The sequence below is a fragment of the Ochlerotatus camptorhynchus genome, unplaced genomic scaffold, assembly GCF_037179485.1.
Source record: "Ochlerotatus camptorhynchus isolate MF236.1 unplaced genomic scaffold, CSIRO-AGI_Acam_v1.1 ptg000248l, whole genome shotgun sequence".
NCBI classification, from domain to species: Eukaryota; Metazoa; Arthropoda; class Insecta; order Diptera; family Culicidae; genus Ochlerotatus; species Ochlerotatus camptorhynchus.
In genome coordinates this window covers 1,090,432-1,104,234 of record NW_027040738.1, presented here as the reverse complement: position 1 = coordinate 1,104,234, position 13,803 = coordinate 1,090,432, and the positions used below count along the sequence as shown (strand labels likewise).

Genomic DNA, 13,803 nt, shown 5'->3' with positions numbered 1-13,803 from the left:
TGGCAGCCATCGATTTTAGGAAAAACTGTCATATACTCTACAATATGGGTATTTCCGGAAGGGGGTCGAAAAATTATGCTAGGCTTCGTTTTAAAATCCAAGATGGGGGCCATTGGTTCTATAAAAACTGTCAAATACTCACAATATGGGTATTTCTGCAAAGGAAATGACGTGTTATGGTCGAAATTCGAAGTTGGACGCCATTTTGGGATTCAAGATGGCAACTATCGATTTTAGAAATAATATCAAATACCCTACAATATGGGTAATTTCCGAACGGAGACGAATTGAAGAGGTCAAAAATCGATGCTGGACGCCATTTAGGATTCCAAGATGGCGGATTCGGTATTTGAAAAAACTGTCTAATACCCTACTATTTTGGTATTTTCGGACCGGGTTTGGCGTGTAGATGTGAAAATTCGGTATGGGACACCATTTTGGAATCCGAAATAACGATCATCGGTTTAGAATAAAAAGAGCTGTCAAATACACCAAGGTCTTTTTAAAACGAATTATTTCGGAACCCGTCATTGGGACGGTACTAATGGATATTTTTGGTCACTATTGAAAATTTAGTCAATTGCTGAATGTATGTATGGGCCCTAATTAGGGGCATTTAGGCCGGCATTACATCCATTTCCCCGATATATTTTTTGGTGTTGCCAAATTTTCATATTTTTTTTTGGAATACCATGTTTTCAAAATCGAGACACGCCAAACTCGGAACATGTCAAAATCAAGATCCACCTGTATTTGACAGTTTTCTTTAAACCGATGACCGCCATCTTGTATTTCAAATTGACAGCGGACATAGATTTTCGACCTGTACACGTCGTCTGCGTTTCGAAACTATGCATATAGTGGGTATTGGACAGTTTTGTTTTTCAAAAACCGATGTCCGCCAACTTGGATTCCAAAATGGGGGGCGGACATAGAATTTTGACATCTACACGTTGTTCTCGTTTCGTAAATACCCATATTGTTCGGTAATTAACAGTTTTTTCTGCAACGGATGGTTACCAACTTGGATTTCAAAATCCAATCCCAATCATAATAAGAGATTGTATAATTGACGAGACTCTAATTATTTTCTGAGTGATGAACCTCTACAGAAAGTCCACACGGCTTTTGAGAGATGTTCATAAAGGGTGTCCACGATGAAATTGCCACACTATGAAATTGCTCTAACTTTTTAACCGTTGGGTAGAATTTAATGAAAATTTAAGTGGATTTAGTTCATAGTGCATTATTTACTTCCTGCAAGTTTTAAAGTCCTGTGATCAAAACTCGCGGAAATGGAGTCGAAAGAACAGCTCGTGCGTGATAAAATCTTGCGCATTCATCACGAGAACAAGGATCTCTCGCATCGTTCCATCGCTAAAACGTTGGGAATCGCGAATTCCACGGTGTCGCGAGTGATTAAGCGGTTCGAGGAACGGTTGACCACCAATCGGAAGCCCAGAAGTGAAGGAAAAAGTATTCCGTACAACACCAAAAATCACAACCGCGTAGTTGGGGCCTTCAACCGAAATCCGAACGCCTCCGTTAGGGATGTGGCTAAGAAGCTGCACCTAAGCCGATGTTTTGTCCAGAAGGCCAAAACTAAGGCTGGGCTTCGAACGTTCAAGGTACAAAAGGCCCCTAATCGCGACGAGAAGCATAACAAGTCCGCCAAAACCCGTGTCAGGAAGTTGTACCTCAACATGCTGACGAAAGTTGAATGCTGCATCATGGACGACGAAACATATGTGAAGGCCGACTTCAAACAGATCCCCGGCAACCTGTTTTTCACGGCCAAGGATAAGTTCAGCGTTCCGGAGCATGTCCGCACTCAGAAGATGTCCAAATTTGCGAAGAAATTCCTGGTTTGGCAAGCCATCTGCACGTGCGGGAAGCGGAGTGCACCCTTCGTGACCCAGGACACGATGAACGGACAGGTGTACATAAAAGAGTGCCTCCAGAAGCGGTTGCTTCCTCTCCTGAAGGCCCACAACGTCCCAACAATCTTCTGGCCGGATTTGGCCTCATGCCACTACTCCAAGGACGTGCTGAAGTGGTATGCGGACAATAAGGTCAATTTCGTGCCGAAAATGTTCAACCCTCCCAACACTCCGGAGCTCCGCCCCATCGAGAAGTACTGGGCGATTATAAAGCAGCACCTTCTTAAACGACCTAAGGTAGTGAAGACAGTCGAGGAACTGAAGAAAGTATGGGTTTACATGCAAAAAAACGGTTGATTCACAGGTTGTGCAGAATCTTATGGCCGGGGTTAAGGCCAAGGTGCGGGCATTTGCGTATGGACTGTAAATAAAATACGAGTAAAATGGTAAAATGAAGTTTAATAGTTATTTCTCAATCCCTGAAAATTTGATGGCAATCGGATGAAAACTCGAATTTTGCGAATCAATTTTGTGTGTGGCAATTTCATCGTGGACACCCTTTAGAAGGTTACTGTCTTCGGCAAAGCTGTTTAGGTGGTTAAGTCCTTTCGGATGGTCATCATGTTGATTCAGAACTCTCACACTACGTGGTACTAGTGTGCAGATGAATTTCCTGTACATTCTGTATCTCAAAATTCTGGCCATATAGAAGGTTACTGTCTTCGGCAAAGTTGTACAGGTGGCCAAATATTTTCGGGTGGTAGTCATGTTAGTTCAGAACTCTCGTACTACGCGGCGCCAGTGTACATGCAAACCCCCTGCATATGTTATGTCTCGAAAACTTACTCATAAGGGTGTTACTGTGCAATATGAGTATTTACGGAGCAGAGGTGACGTGTAGAGGTCGAAAATCGATGTAGGGAATCCAAGATGGCGGCCATCAGTTTTAGAAACACTGTCAAATACCCTTCAATATGAGCATTTCCGGAACGTGGATGACGTGTAGAAGCTGGAAATCGATGTTGCGCGTCATTTTGGAATCCAAACTCCAAACTGTCAAACATCCAAAATGGCAGACTTGGGTTTTAGAACAACTGTAATATACCCTACAACTGTAATATACCCTACACGGGTATTTCCGGAATGGGGACGAATTGTAGAGGTCTAATATCGATGCTTAACGTCATTTAGAAATCCAAGATGGCGGCCATTGGTTCTATAAAAACTGTCGAATACCCACAATATGGGTATTTCGGGAACGGAAATGACGTTTTATGGTCGAAATTCGATGTTGGACGCCATTTTGGGATCCAAGATGGCAACCATCGATTTTATAAATACTATCAAATACCCTACAATATGGGTATTTTCCAAACGGAGACGAATTGAAGAGGTCAAAAATCGATGTTGGTCGCCATTTAAGAATCCAAGATGGCGCATTCGGTATTTGAAAAAAATAAACTGTCTAATACCCTACTATTTTGGTATTTCCGGACCGGGGATGACGTGTAGATATGAAAATTCGGTATGGGACACCATTTTGGAATCCGAAATAACGATAATCGGTTTAGAATTAAAAAAACTGTCAAATACACCAAGGTCTTTTTAAAACGAATTATTTCGGAACCCGTCATTGGGACGGTACTAATGGATATTTTTGGTCACTATTGAAAATTTAGTCAATTGCTGAATGTATGTATGGGCCCTAATTAGGGGCATTTAGGCCGGCATTACATCCATTTCCCCGATATATTTTTTGGTGTTGCCAAATTTTCATATTTTTTTTTGGAATACCATGTTTTCAAAATCGAGACATACCAAAATCGGAACATGTCAAAATCAAGGTCCACCTGTATTTGGCAGTTTTTTTAACCGATGATCATTATCTTGTATTCCAAATTGGCAGCGGACATAGATTTTTGACCTGTACACGTTGTCCCCGTTTCGAAACTATGCATATAGTGGGTATTGGACAGTTTTGTTTTTCAAAAACCGATGTCCACCATCTTGGATTCCAAAATGGGGGGCGGACATAGAATTTTGACATCTACACGTTGTCCTCGTTTCGTAAATACCCATATTGTTCGGTAATTAACAGTTTTTCTGCAACGGATGGTTACCAACTTGGATTTCAAAATCCAATCCCAATCATAATAAGAGATTGTATAATTGACGAGACTCTAATTATTTTCTGAGTGATGAACCTCTACAGAAAGTCCACACGGCTTTTGAGAGATGTTCATAGTTTCAGGGAAGTCCAAACAAATTAGTCAAAGTCAGCACGCCCCGCCAAATAGACCAGAATTAACTAGAATTAAGTATTACCTCGATGGCCATAGGATCCGAAACGAAAGTCAATTGTATGGGTAAGCCCGGATCGTTCACCTACCATCTTCAGATGTATCTGCAATCGTTCACCAATCAGTCAGCATTAAGCTCAATCTATGGACTGAACTCGGATTCGATTGACTGTGGAGGCTGGCGTAGTCAGTGGATCCCGTATTACCGGTTTGCAGTCTCTCTACGCTCTTTTGCAACTCTTCTTAACACCGACGGGAACAGCAACATTAAGAAAGATACTGATAACAAAATTTTGAAGGTAACCACATCGGAGGTAACGGAGGCATTCTGAATCGCGGTATTAATGAATGCAATTTGAACCAGCAGCAGTTTCTGAGAGATTAATATTCGATTTTGGCATGACCAAGAAAAAAAAATTTGAAGGAACAACAAGTAGATACAAGGAGGAGCTAGTCATCATGTTTCATGTTTCATGTTGTAGCATTGCCCGAGTAGCATGATGAAAATGCCGACAAGATTCATCTTCCACTTGCCGGTTGGGTACTTGGTTTCGGCAAACAACTGCCAGAATGACGCACGGTACAGAACTGTCTTCTCCTGGATGGATAGCTTCTGCCATCAGTCACCTCTCTCCTTCTCGCGGAGGGGCTAAGTTTCGAGTGCCACTTCCTTGAACCGGATGACCAGCGATCAGATCGTTGAATATTATCTTGGAATTAAGTTTCACAATTTTTTTCCGGCCTTGACTTGAAAATGTAAACACACAGTCTCAAAAGTCATAAGTGCAGGGTTGCCAAACTTATGGGTTACTGAGACTGATACCTTGATTGCCACACTTTCGGCACGTTCCGCACAACGCTTGACCTAGCTTTCGGCACAGACAAAGTACTCAGACAGATTGGGATGTGCAGAGTTGAACATCACTTGCATTTTTTGGTTATGTGACAGTTATTTAGAAAAAAAATATGGCCGCCATCTTGGATACCAAAATGGCAGCGGGCTTCAAATTTTGAAATTTACACGTCGTCCTCGTTTAGAAAATACCCATATTGTTGGGTATTTGACAGTATTTCTAAAACCGATGGCTGCCATCTTGGATTCCAAAATGGCGTAAAATATAAATTTTCGACCTCTAACTAAACGTCGTCACCGTTCGGAAAAAAAATCCATATTGTAGGGTATTTAACAGCATTTCTAAAACAGGTGACTACCGTATTGGATTTCAAAATGGCAGCGGACCTCGAATTTTTGACATCTAAACGTTGTCTTCTTTTCAAAAATAACCATCCCCGTTCTAGAAATACCCATATTGTGGGTATTTGACAGTTTTTTAGAAAACCGGCCATCTTGGATTCCAAACTTCATTGAACATCCGAAACGGTGTCCAAGGAACTTCCTTAGGTAAGCTCTAGGATCTTCCAAAGTGAAGTTCCAGGGAATTTTGAAAGGAACCCTAATAAACGGGTACCATACACTAACGATAGTATAGATGGTACGACCATACCACATAAAGTTGGGATGATATTCCGAATTGGTGGAACATCAATGAACTTCCGAAGGGATGTTCGAGGGATTTCCGAAGGGACGTTCAAGGAACTTTCTAAGAGAAGAACAAGGAAATTCCAAAGGGAAGTGCAAAAAACATCCTTCGAAAGGAAGATCAGGGAACTTCCGAAGCAATGCTCAAGAAAATCCCAAAGGGTAGCTCAAAGAACTTCCTAAGAGAAGTTCAAGAGCTCAAGACACTTTCGAAGGAAATTTCAACAAACTGCCGAAGGGAGATTCAAAGAACATCCGAAAGGGTGTCCAAGGAACTTCCTTAGATATGTTCTAGGATCTTTCGAATCGGCGTTTAAGAGAATTTTGAACACGGAAGTGCATGATACTTTTGAAGGGAACATCATGACGTGCAAGCAACTTTCGAAGCGAAGTTCAGGGAAATTTGGAAGTACAAGGAAGAGAAAAAAAAATAAAGGGAATTTCCAAGTCTAGATAGAGCAGGAATTAGGGCGTAACAGCTGTTGTAAACAATGACTACTCTCGATGGTTTCTAGGAATTCAAGGCACACCCACGCAATCCAACATAACCATCGGGTAGGGGAAGACTTCCCCTACCTGATGGCGATGTTGATTTGCGTGGGCGATCTTCGACTTTCTAGAAATCATCGAGAGAATTCATTGTTTACAAAAGCTGTTGGGCCCTAATTCCAGCTCTATCTAGAAATATAATAGTTCTTCAGGAAGAAGCACACTGAAAGACCTAAAGAAAATCCACAGAAAGATCGGGAGAAAGTTCACAGGAAGATTCGGAGGAAGCTCACAGAACGATTTGGAGGAATTGCACAGGAAGATTTGCGGAAAATCAATAGTAGTTCACAGGAAGAGTCCGTAGGAAGATCTTGAGGAAGTCCACAGGAAGAATTGGAGAAAGTCCACAGGAAGGTCTGGAGAAAGTCCACAGGAAAACCTGGAGGAAGTCCACAAAAAGACTTTGAGGAAGTCCACACGAAGACATCAAGGAAGTCCGCAGGAAGATCTGGAGAAAGTTCACAGGAAGATCGGAGGAATATTACAAGAAGATTCTGAAAAAAAAATCCACAGGAATAGCTGGAGAAAGTTCACAAAACTACTTGGAGGAAGTCCACAGATCTGGAGAAAATTCATAGAAATAACTGGAAGAAGTCCACATTCATATTTGGAGAAAGCCCACAGGAAGATTTGGAGGAGCTCTACAGAAATATCTGGAGGTAGTCGCCAAAAAGATTAGGAGGAATTCAGCAGAAAGATCTGGAAGTAGTTCACATGAAGATTTGGAGGAGCTCTACAGACATATCTGGAGGTAGCCGACAGAAAGATCTGGAGGAATTTTTCAGGAAGATTTAGAGGAAGCCCACAGGAAGATTTGGAGGAGCTCTACAGAAATATCTGGAGGTAGTCGTCAGAAAGATTTGGAGGAATTCAGCAGAAAGATCTGGAAGAAGTTCACAGAAACATTTGGAGGAGCTCTACAGAAATATCTGGAGGTAGCCGACAGAAAGATCTGGATGAATTCTATAGCAAGAACTGGAGGAAGTCCACAAGAAGATTTGGAGGAGCTCTACAGAAATATCTGGAGATAGGCGACAGAAAGATTCCGGAGGAATTTATCAGGAAAATTAAGAAGAAACAGACAGAAAAATTTGGAGGAGTTCTACAGAAATATCTGGAGATAGTCGACAGAAAGATCTGGAGGAATTCAGCAGAAAGACCTGGAAGAAATTCACAGGAAGATTTGGAGGAAATCTATACGAAAAGTTAGAGGAAGTCCACAAAAAGACTAAGAGGAAATCCACAGAAAGATCTGGAGAAAGCTCACAGGAAGATCGGAGGAATACTACAAGAAGATTCTGAAAAAAAAAATCCACAGGAAGATTTGAAGAAAATTCACAAAACTACTTGAAGGTCCACAGATCTGGAGAAAATTCTACAAGAAGTCCACATTCATATCTGGAGAAAGACCACAGGAAGATTTGGAGGAGCTAAATATCTGGAGGTAGTCGTCAGAAAGATTTGGAGGAATTCAGCAGAAAGATCTGGAAGAAGTCCACAGGAAGATTTGGAGGAGCTCTACAGATATATCTGAAGGTAGCCGACAGAAGGATTCCGGAAGAATTTTTCAGGAAAATTTAGAGGTAGTCGACTGAAATTTAAGAGGAGCTCTACAGAAATATCTGAAGTTAGTCGACAGAAAGATCTGGAGGAATTTTTCAGGAAAATTTAGAGGAAGTCGACAGAAACATTTGGAGGAGCTCTACAGAAATATCTGTAGGTAGTCTTCAGAAATATTTGGAGGAATTCAGCAGAAAGATCTGAAAGAAGTTCACAGAAACATTTGGAGGAGCTCTACAGAAATATCTGGAGGTAGCCGACAGAAAGATCTGGATGAATGCTATAGAAAGAACTGGAGGAAGTCGACAGAAAAATTTGGAGGAGCCCTACAGAAATATCTCAATGTAGTCGACAGAAAGATCTGGAGGAATTTTTCAGGAAGATTTAGAGGAGCTCTACAGAAACATTTGGAGGAGCTCTACAGAAATATCTGGAGATAGCCGACAGAAAGATTTGGAGGAATTCAGCAGAAAGATCTGATGGAAATTCACAGGAAGATTTGGAGGAGCTCTACAGAAATATCTGGAGGTAGCCGACAGAAAGATCTGGATTAATTCTATAGAAAGAACTGGAGGAAGTCCACAAGAAGATTTGGGGGAGCTCTACATAAATATCTGGAGATAGTCGACAGAAAGATCTGGAGGAATTCTTCAGGAAGATATGAAGGAAGTCCATAGGAAAAGCTAGAAGTTCACATAAAGATATGGAGGAATTCCGCTGTAAGATCTGGAGGAAATCTACAGGATCCACAGACATATCTGGAGGATGTAAACAGAAACACCTGGAGGAAGTCCAGCAGAAAATCTGGAGAGCGTCAACAGGAAGATTTGGAGAAAATCCACAGGAAGTTGTAGAGCAAGCCCACCGACAAAATCGGGAGAAAGTCAACAATTCTTTTCTGTGCTGTCAACAGAAATTGTGACGGAAGTCCAAATGAAGATCAGGAGAAAGCCTATAGATACACGGAGGCAACCCGTTATCTTTTTTTAATTCGCGGATTTTTCCCGGTACATACGAGATGATTTTCCCGGTACGTAATAAATTAAAGCTTGAACAGTTTGAAAGTGCTTTCAGGGTAAGCCGGAAGAGACTTTTAGATAAAGTTTGGAGAAACTCTTCCGATCAAATCAGCAGGACTTCTGTGGCTTCCCGGAGAAATCATAAGAATATTCCGATCTCAATCCGGAACAAGTCTGGACAAGTAACTGCCAGATGATGTTGGACGAAACTTCAGGAGAAAGCCAGAAGCAGTTTTGAAGAAAGTCGAAATATATCAGGATTCAACTTCAGGAATCTTTCGATGGAAGTCAGAAGAACCTCGAAGTCATAGTTAAGCTGGAACTAGCTTCCGTGTAAAATATAAGAAAATTTCGGTAGAAAAAAGAAAACATACAGGAGGAAGACATATTTTGGGAAAATCAGAAAATCTTCCAAGAGAAGCACTCACACGCAAACTAACAATACCATCTTGTTGGGAAAACATTTTTCTTTCTTATGATGGTTTTAGTGCTAGTAGTTTCGACAAATTGGCTTTTGAATCTTTGTTTACAAAAGCAGAAACGTCCCTTTGAAGACGTAATCGAAAATTGTAATCAATATAATTATTCCCTCTTGCGCTATGTAATATTTGAATGGGTCCTTAGGGAGAAAGATCCGTTCTACAGCCATCGGCTAATTAATAACTGTGGGAATGCATCTAGAACACTAAGTTGGTAGCTGGCAAAACGCTCGAAAAAGAAGCTACATTTGGGAATGTCCGTCTACTTTTCTTCGAAAAATATGTAATCCTCTGTACCTAATACTACAGTTTTAACAAAGGTGAAGAAGGTAAACTTCAAATCCACCCGATCAAAACGGGTCGCGGTCGGAAGGCAGAACTTTTGTAAGGCCGAATTCGTAAAGGCCTTTTGGAATTCGGCCTTCTGGGATCCGGCCATTTGAAAATTCAGTCTTTTCAAAAATTCTGCCTTCTTATGTTTTGTAATTTGTAATTTATTGATAGCATAACGAAAACCTGTCAGTTACAGAACCATAAATCAGGTCAAGTGTTTTTCTGCCTTTTGAAATTCGGCCTTTCGATAGTTCTGCTTTTCGACGCAAGAACGATCAAACTGTCTAGCCAACCGCATTATGGTCGACATCACATTACTCTAGATTGTATTATTATAATCAGCTCCGAAATAACTATGGATTGGATCAGGAAAGCCGTCCAACGAGTTCCAAAGGGTCCGCGTTGGAGTGGGGTCACCGTACTATGATATTGAACATAATTAAATCGAACCGCAGAACGATAATTTCTATCATTATTCAAAGATGCCTAGCCTCATCGAAGGCCACCGCACGGCTGGCTCAAGTGTTGTTTATAATTCAGAACCGGTTTTATGATCACGTTTTTTTACATTACCAATATTATTTTGACACAGAGAATAGTAGTTTATTTACATCGGTAAACAATTTGCTTCCACCAAGCAGCTGATTGTAATTTACATACTCCGTTCATTGGAGGGCAGCCTACATGCTGGATGTTCGAGTGGCACAACGACAAATAAATCAATAAATTTATTAGAGCTCATACCAATCAGAGTTGCATGGAATCGAATCATTTACTGTATGAATGACATGTCTGATTTCAGTTGGCACAACGCTCGATAACTGCATTTGATGTATATTAACAAAATTTCCAGAACGCAACGTGTTAACACATCATCCCTGGCCAAAATCGCATGTAATTACATCGAAGCCCTTGACCCAATGACCTAATTTTTCTGCGAGCAGCAGATAGCATGAGTTTGCAGCATTTGCTCTCTCTGTTTACCACCCATCTACCTGCGACAAGAGCAGAGCAGGTTTCATTTTGGCATCAAATCTATTTTTAAAAACCCACCCTCCTTCGCTGCTTCTTTTGAAACTTTATGCAAAGTCAATGCCATCTTCCGAACGATAACGAGGAAATTTATTTTTATCCATCCCCCACCAACACCAAATTAGCATAAATCGATTGTGGGCGCCTCTTTCGCTGAAAGGCGTTTAGGTACATACGTACAACCCTTGCCCTTGTTATATAACCTCCGCTCGAGCTTCGGGCTCCCCTGTCATATACTAATCGATAATGCCCGGAGAACATCGCAGGTCCCAATATTAATCAATAATGCAGTTACATACCCTTCCGATGGTGATGATGGCCCCATCGTCTCCCACGTAGAACCCAGGCCTTCCGGAGGGTGTCTGGCTAGCACTTCCATTACCTTCGCTGCCATTGTTGCTGCTACTTCCCAGCCCGCAGCTGCTGTTGATGTCCTGCTTCAGGCCCTGGTAGCCCGATTCCAGCTCCGTGTAGGACATGGTTTGCACTCCACAAGTATTTACGACGTAACTATACTATTCCGAAAATTTCACCAACCTTCACACAATTTCATTTACATGAACACATCAACTTATTCTTATCGCACATGCTGATGAACTTAAAATTAATATTCTTTATCTCTACACCCACCACACAATCCACGATGGAAAAAAAAAAATAATGCGAAAGTCCAGTCACACTGAACAGATTTTCGCACCGAACCACCGGAGCCGGAATCACAACTTGACACCAATCATTAGCACAAACATAAACGCTTCCAAACGAATTAATTTAAACGGCAAACCACCAAACCGACGGCACATCTATCCGCTTACATAAATCAATAACAGTTCGTCTTGTTCCTCGAGAAAATCCGACATCTTAGTTTTAACTCCTTGCCTGATGGGCTCTCCCTGGCTCTCCTGTCTCAGAGGCAGAACAAACTTCCAGCTTTGTTTGCATTTTTTGCAGTAACAGAAAAAGAAGAAAAAAGAAACATGCCATGAATGACAGCTGTCAATGAAGCGAACAAAACAAACAGACCGATGAGAACATCTTCGGTGGTCAAAAACGCACGCAAAGAGCCGAGTTTACGAGGAGCTCTGATGCGCATGCGAAAAACGGAATGCAATATAAGCCGGCTCGACTCAATGAGTGTAAACAGGTACGTCTCGAAGAATTTGTCGTCTCTTTTGTGTCTCATGATGATGGAGTACCGTCACACTCCATCAACCATTTCAACAGCGGGAGAGTGAAAGAGAAGATTCACATAGCTATACCTGGTTAAATTACATTGGGCCCGGCTCGGCTCATCGGCTGGAGAAAAAAAATCATCAAAACAAATTCTTGAATCCAATCCACCAGCAGTGAGATTCACTCTTCAACACTTTCTTATACCTACCGAGACACAAACCGACGTTTTATTTTTATGATCGGTAAACATTTGTAAACAGCGATTCAAACGTTAATGTCTAGACCAACATTTGGAATAGTTGTACACACTTAATCTAGCTCGGTAAAATCTCCAACAGCCGATTACCTCGGCATTTACTTTTACTGATATATCTGCAAAACATCTGTTTGTTAGCTGATATATCAGCATAATGATATTTGTTAGCTGAGTCTCGGCAATTGTTTTACTGAATCTCAGCAAAATTAATTGCAGAACTACTCGGCTGTTGGAATCTCGGCGAATTTTTTTAAGTGTGTATCAACCAAACGAATGGATTTAGAGGTAAATTTCACAAAATCACAACAAATCCACGCAAACTACACACATAAATTTTTTCGCCGAGATTCCAACAGCCGAGTAGTTCTGCAATTTATTTTGCTGAGATTCAGTAAAACAATTGCTGAAACTCAGCTAACAAATATCATTTTGCTGATATATCAGCTAACAAACAGATATTTTGCAGATATATCAGCAAAAGTAAATGCCGAGGTAATCGGCTGTTGGAGATTTTACCAAGCCAGATTAAGTGTGTAACAATGCTATTCGATATAGGAAGTTTTCTCTATCAGATGCTCATGTTAGATTGCGTGGATGTGTTTGATTTTCGAGAAATTTGCGTTTAAAGTCATTGTTTACGTTTCGTTGATCCGCCTACTTCAAATGTTGATCTAGATTCGTTGGAAATCTTAGCTCGCTCACACAAACTAGCCTTACTATCGGGTAGCGTAGTTTCCCTTAGAGTTTTTACAAATTGACGTTTGAATTTTTGTTTTCAAAATTAGATACATTCATTTGAAAATTCACTGCTGAAATTTAATAAGAGCTAAATAGGTAAATCGATTCCCATCACGATACACATCAAGGAACACAATATTAAGTATGTGTCCGACACATAGTTATCATTTGTTGATCACATTGCAAAAATTCATGAGTGGGACACATTAAAACATAATCTTTGAAATTTTATCAGTGAGGTAAATCGATTCCCATCGAAATAAATTGTGGTTTAATGAGTTTACAATACTCTTCTTGGGAGTAAGAAAAGTGTAATGCGAAATTGATAGCCACAACAAAAGAAGAAAAAAATATCGCATCAAGGATTCACCGCGCGCTGGGGGCGATCAAGGTGGCTACATATAGGTGTTCTAATGTGTCAAATTCGTGATTCAGCCATGTTGGATTTTTGTATGGGACAGCGACCGAGTTTGTTTACAATTTGCTCTAGAACCGCATTTTTCCCCCCCGCAACCTCCTCGCCTATATAGTGACAAAGCTGTATCACCATTTATAATATACCCACCATGGGGGCGATGAAGCGCAAGCGCAAGCGCATCGTGTACGTACAGGGCTGTGTAAAATAGAGCACTTTGTCCGATGTGCGTCATTGCTTTGTCAAGCTGTTTTGGCCGAGGGGCACGCATGCAGATCAAATTTAATATTGTTGGTTAAGTTGGAAATCGGAAAAACCCATCACGCGACTTTTGATTTTCCTCTTGTTCTGTACGTTAATCATAGCGACAGTGAGCATGCATAAGGGCCTATACGCGATGATCGATTCTCTTCGTCGATTTTCTCTTTTGTTAATAACTCGCTAGATTTAACGTTTCTCGGTGCGTTTGCTGTTGCTTTTGATAGCCAATACAACCTGTTACCAACAATCAATACGAAACTAACGATTT

The 13,803-nt window shown here is 41.0% G+C and overlaps 1 protein-coding gene across 1 annotated transcript in view; it reads right to left on the bottom strand.

Moving 5' to 3' along the window:
* LOC135704803 (inositol hexakisphosphate and diphosphoinositol-pentakisphosphate kinase-like) overlaps nt 1-11,584 on the bottom strand; it is an 84,451-nt gene extending 72,867 nt beyond the window's left edge. The window contains exons 1-2 of the mRNA XM_065226318.1: nt 11,508-11,584; nt 10,992-11,281 (exon numbers count right to left, since the gene is read on the bottom strand). Of these exons, the coding sequence (XP_065082390.1) occupies nt 10,992-11,171 (180 nt within the window). The 5' untranslated portion in view covers nt 11,172-11,281; nt 11,508-11,584. The remainder of the gene's footprint in view (nt 1-10,991; nt 11,282-11,507) is intronic.
* Nucleotides 11,585-13,803: the final 2,219 nt, after the last annotated feature.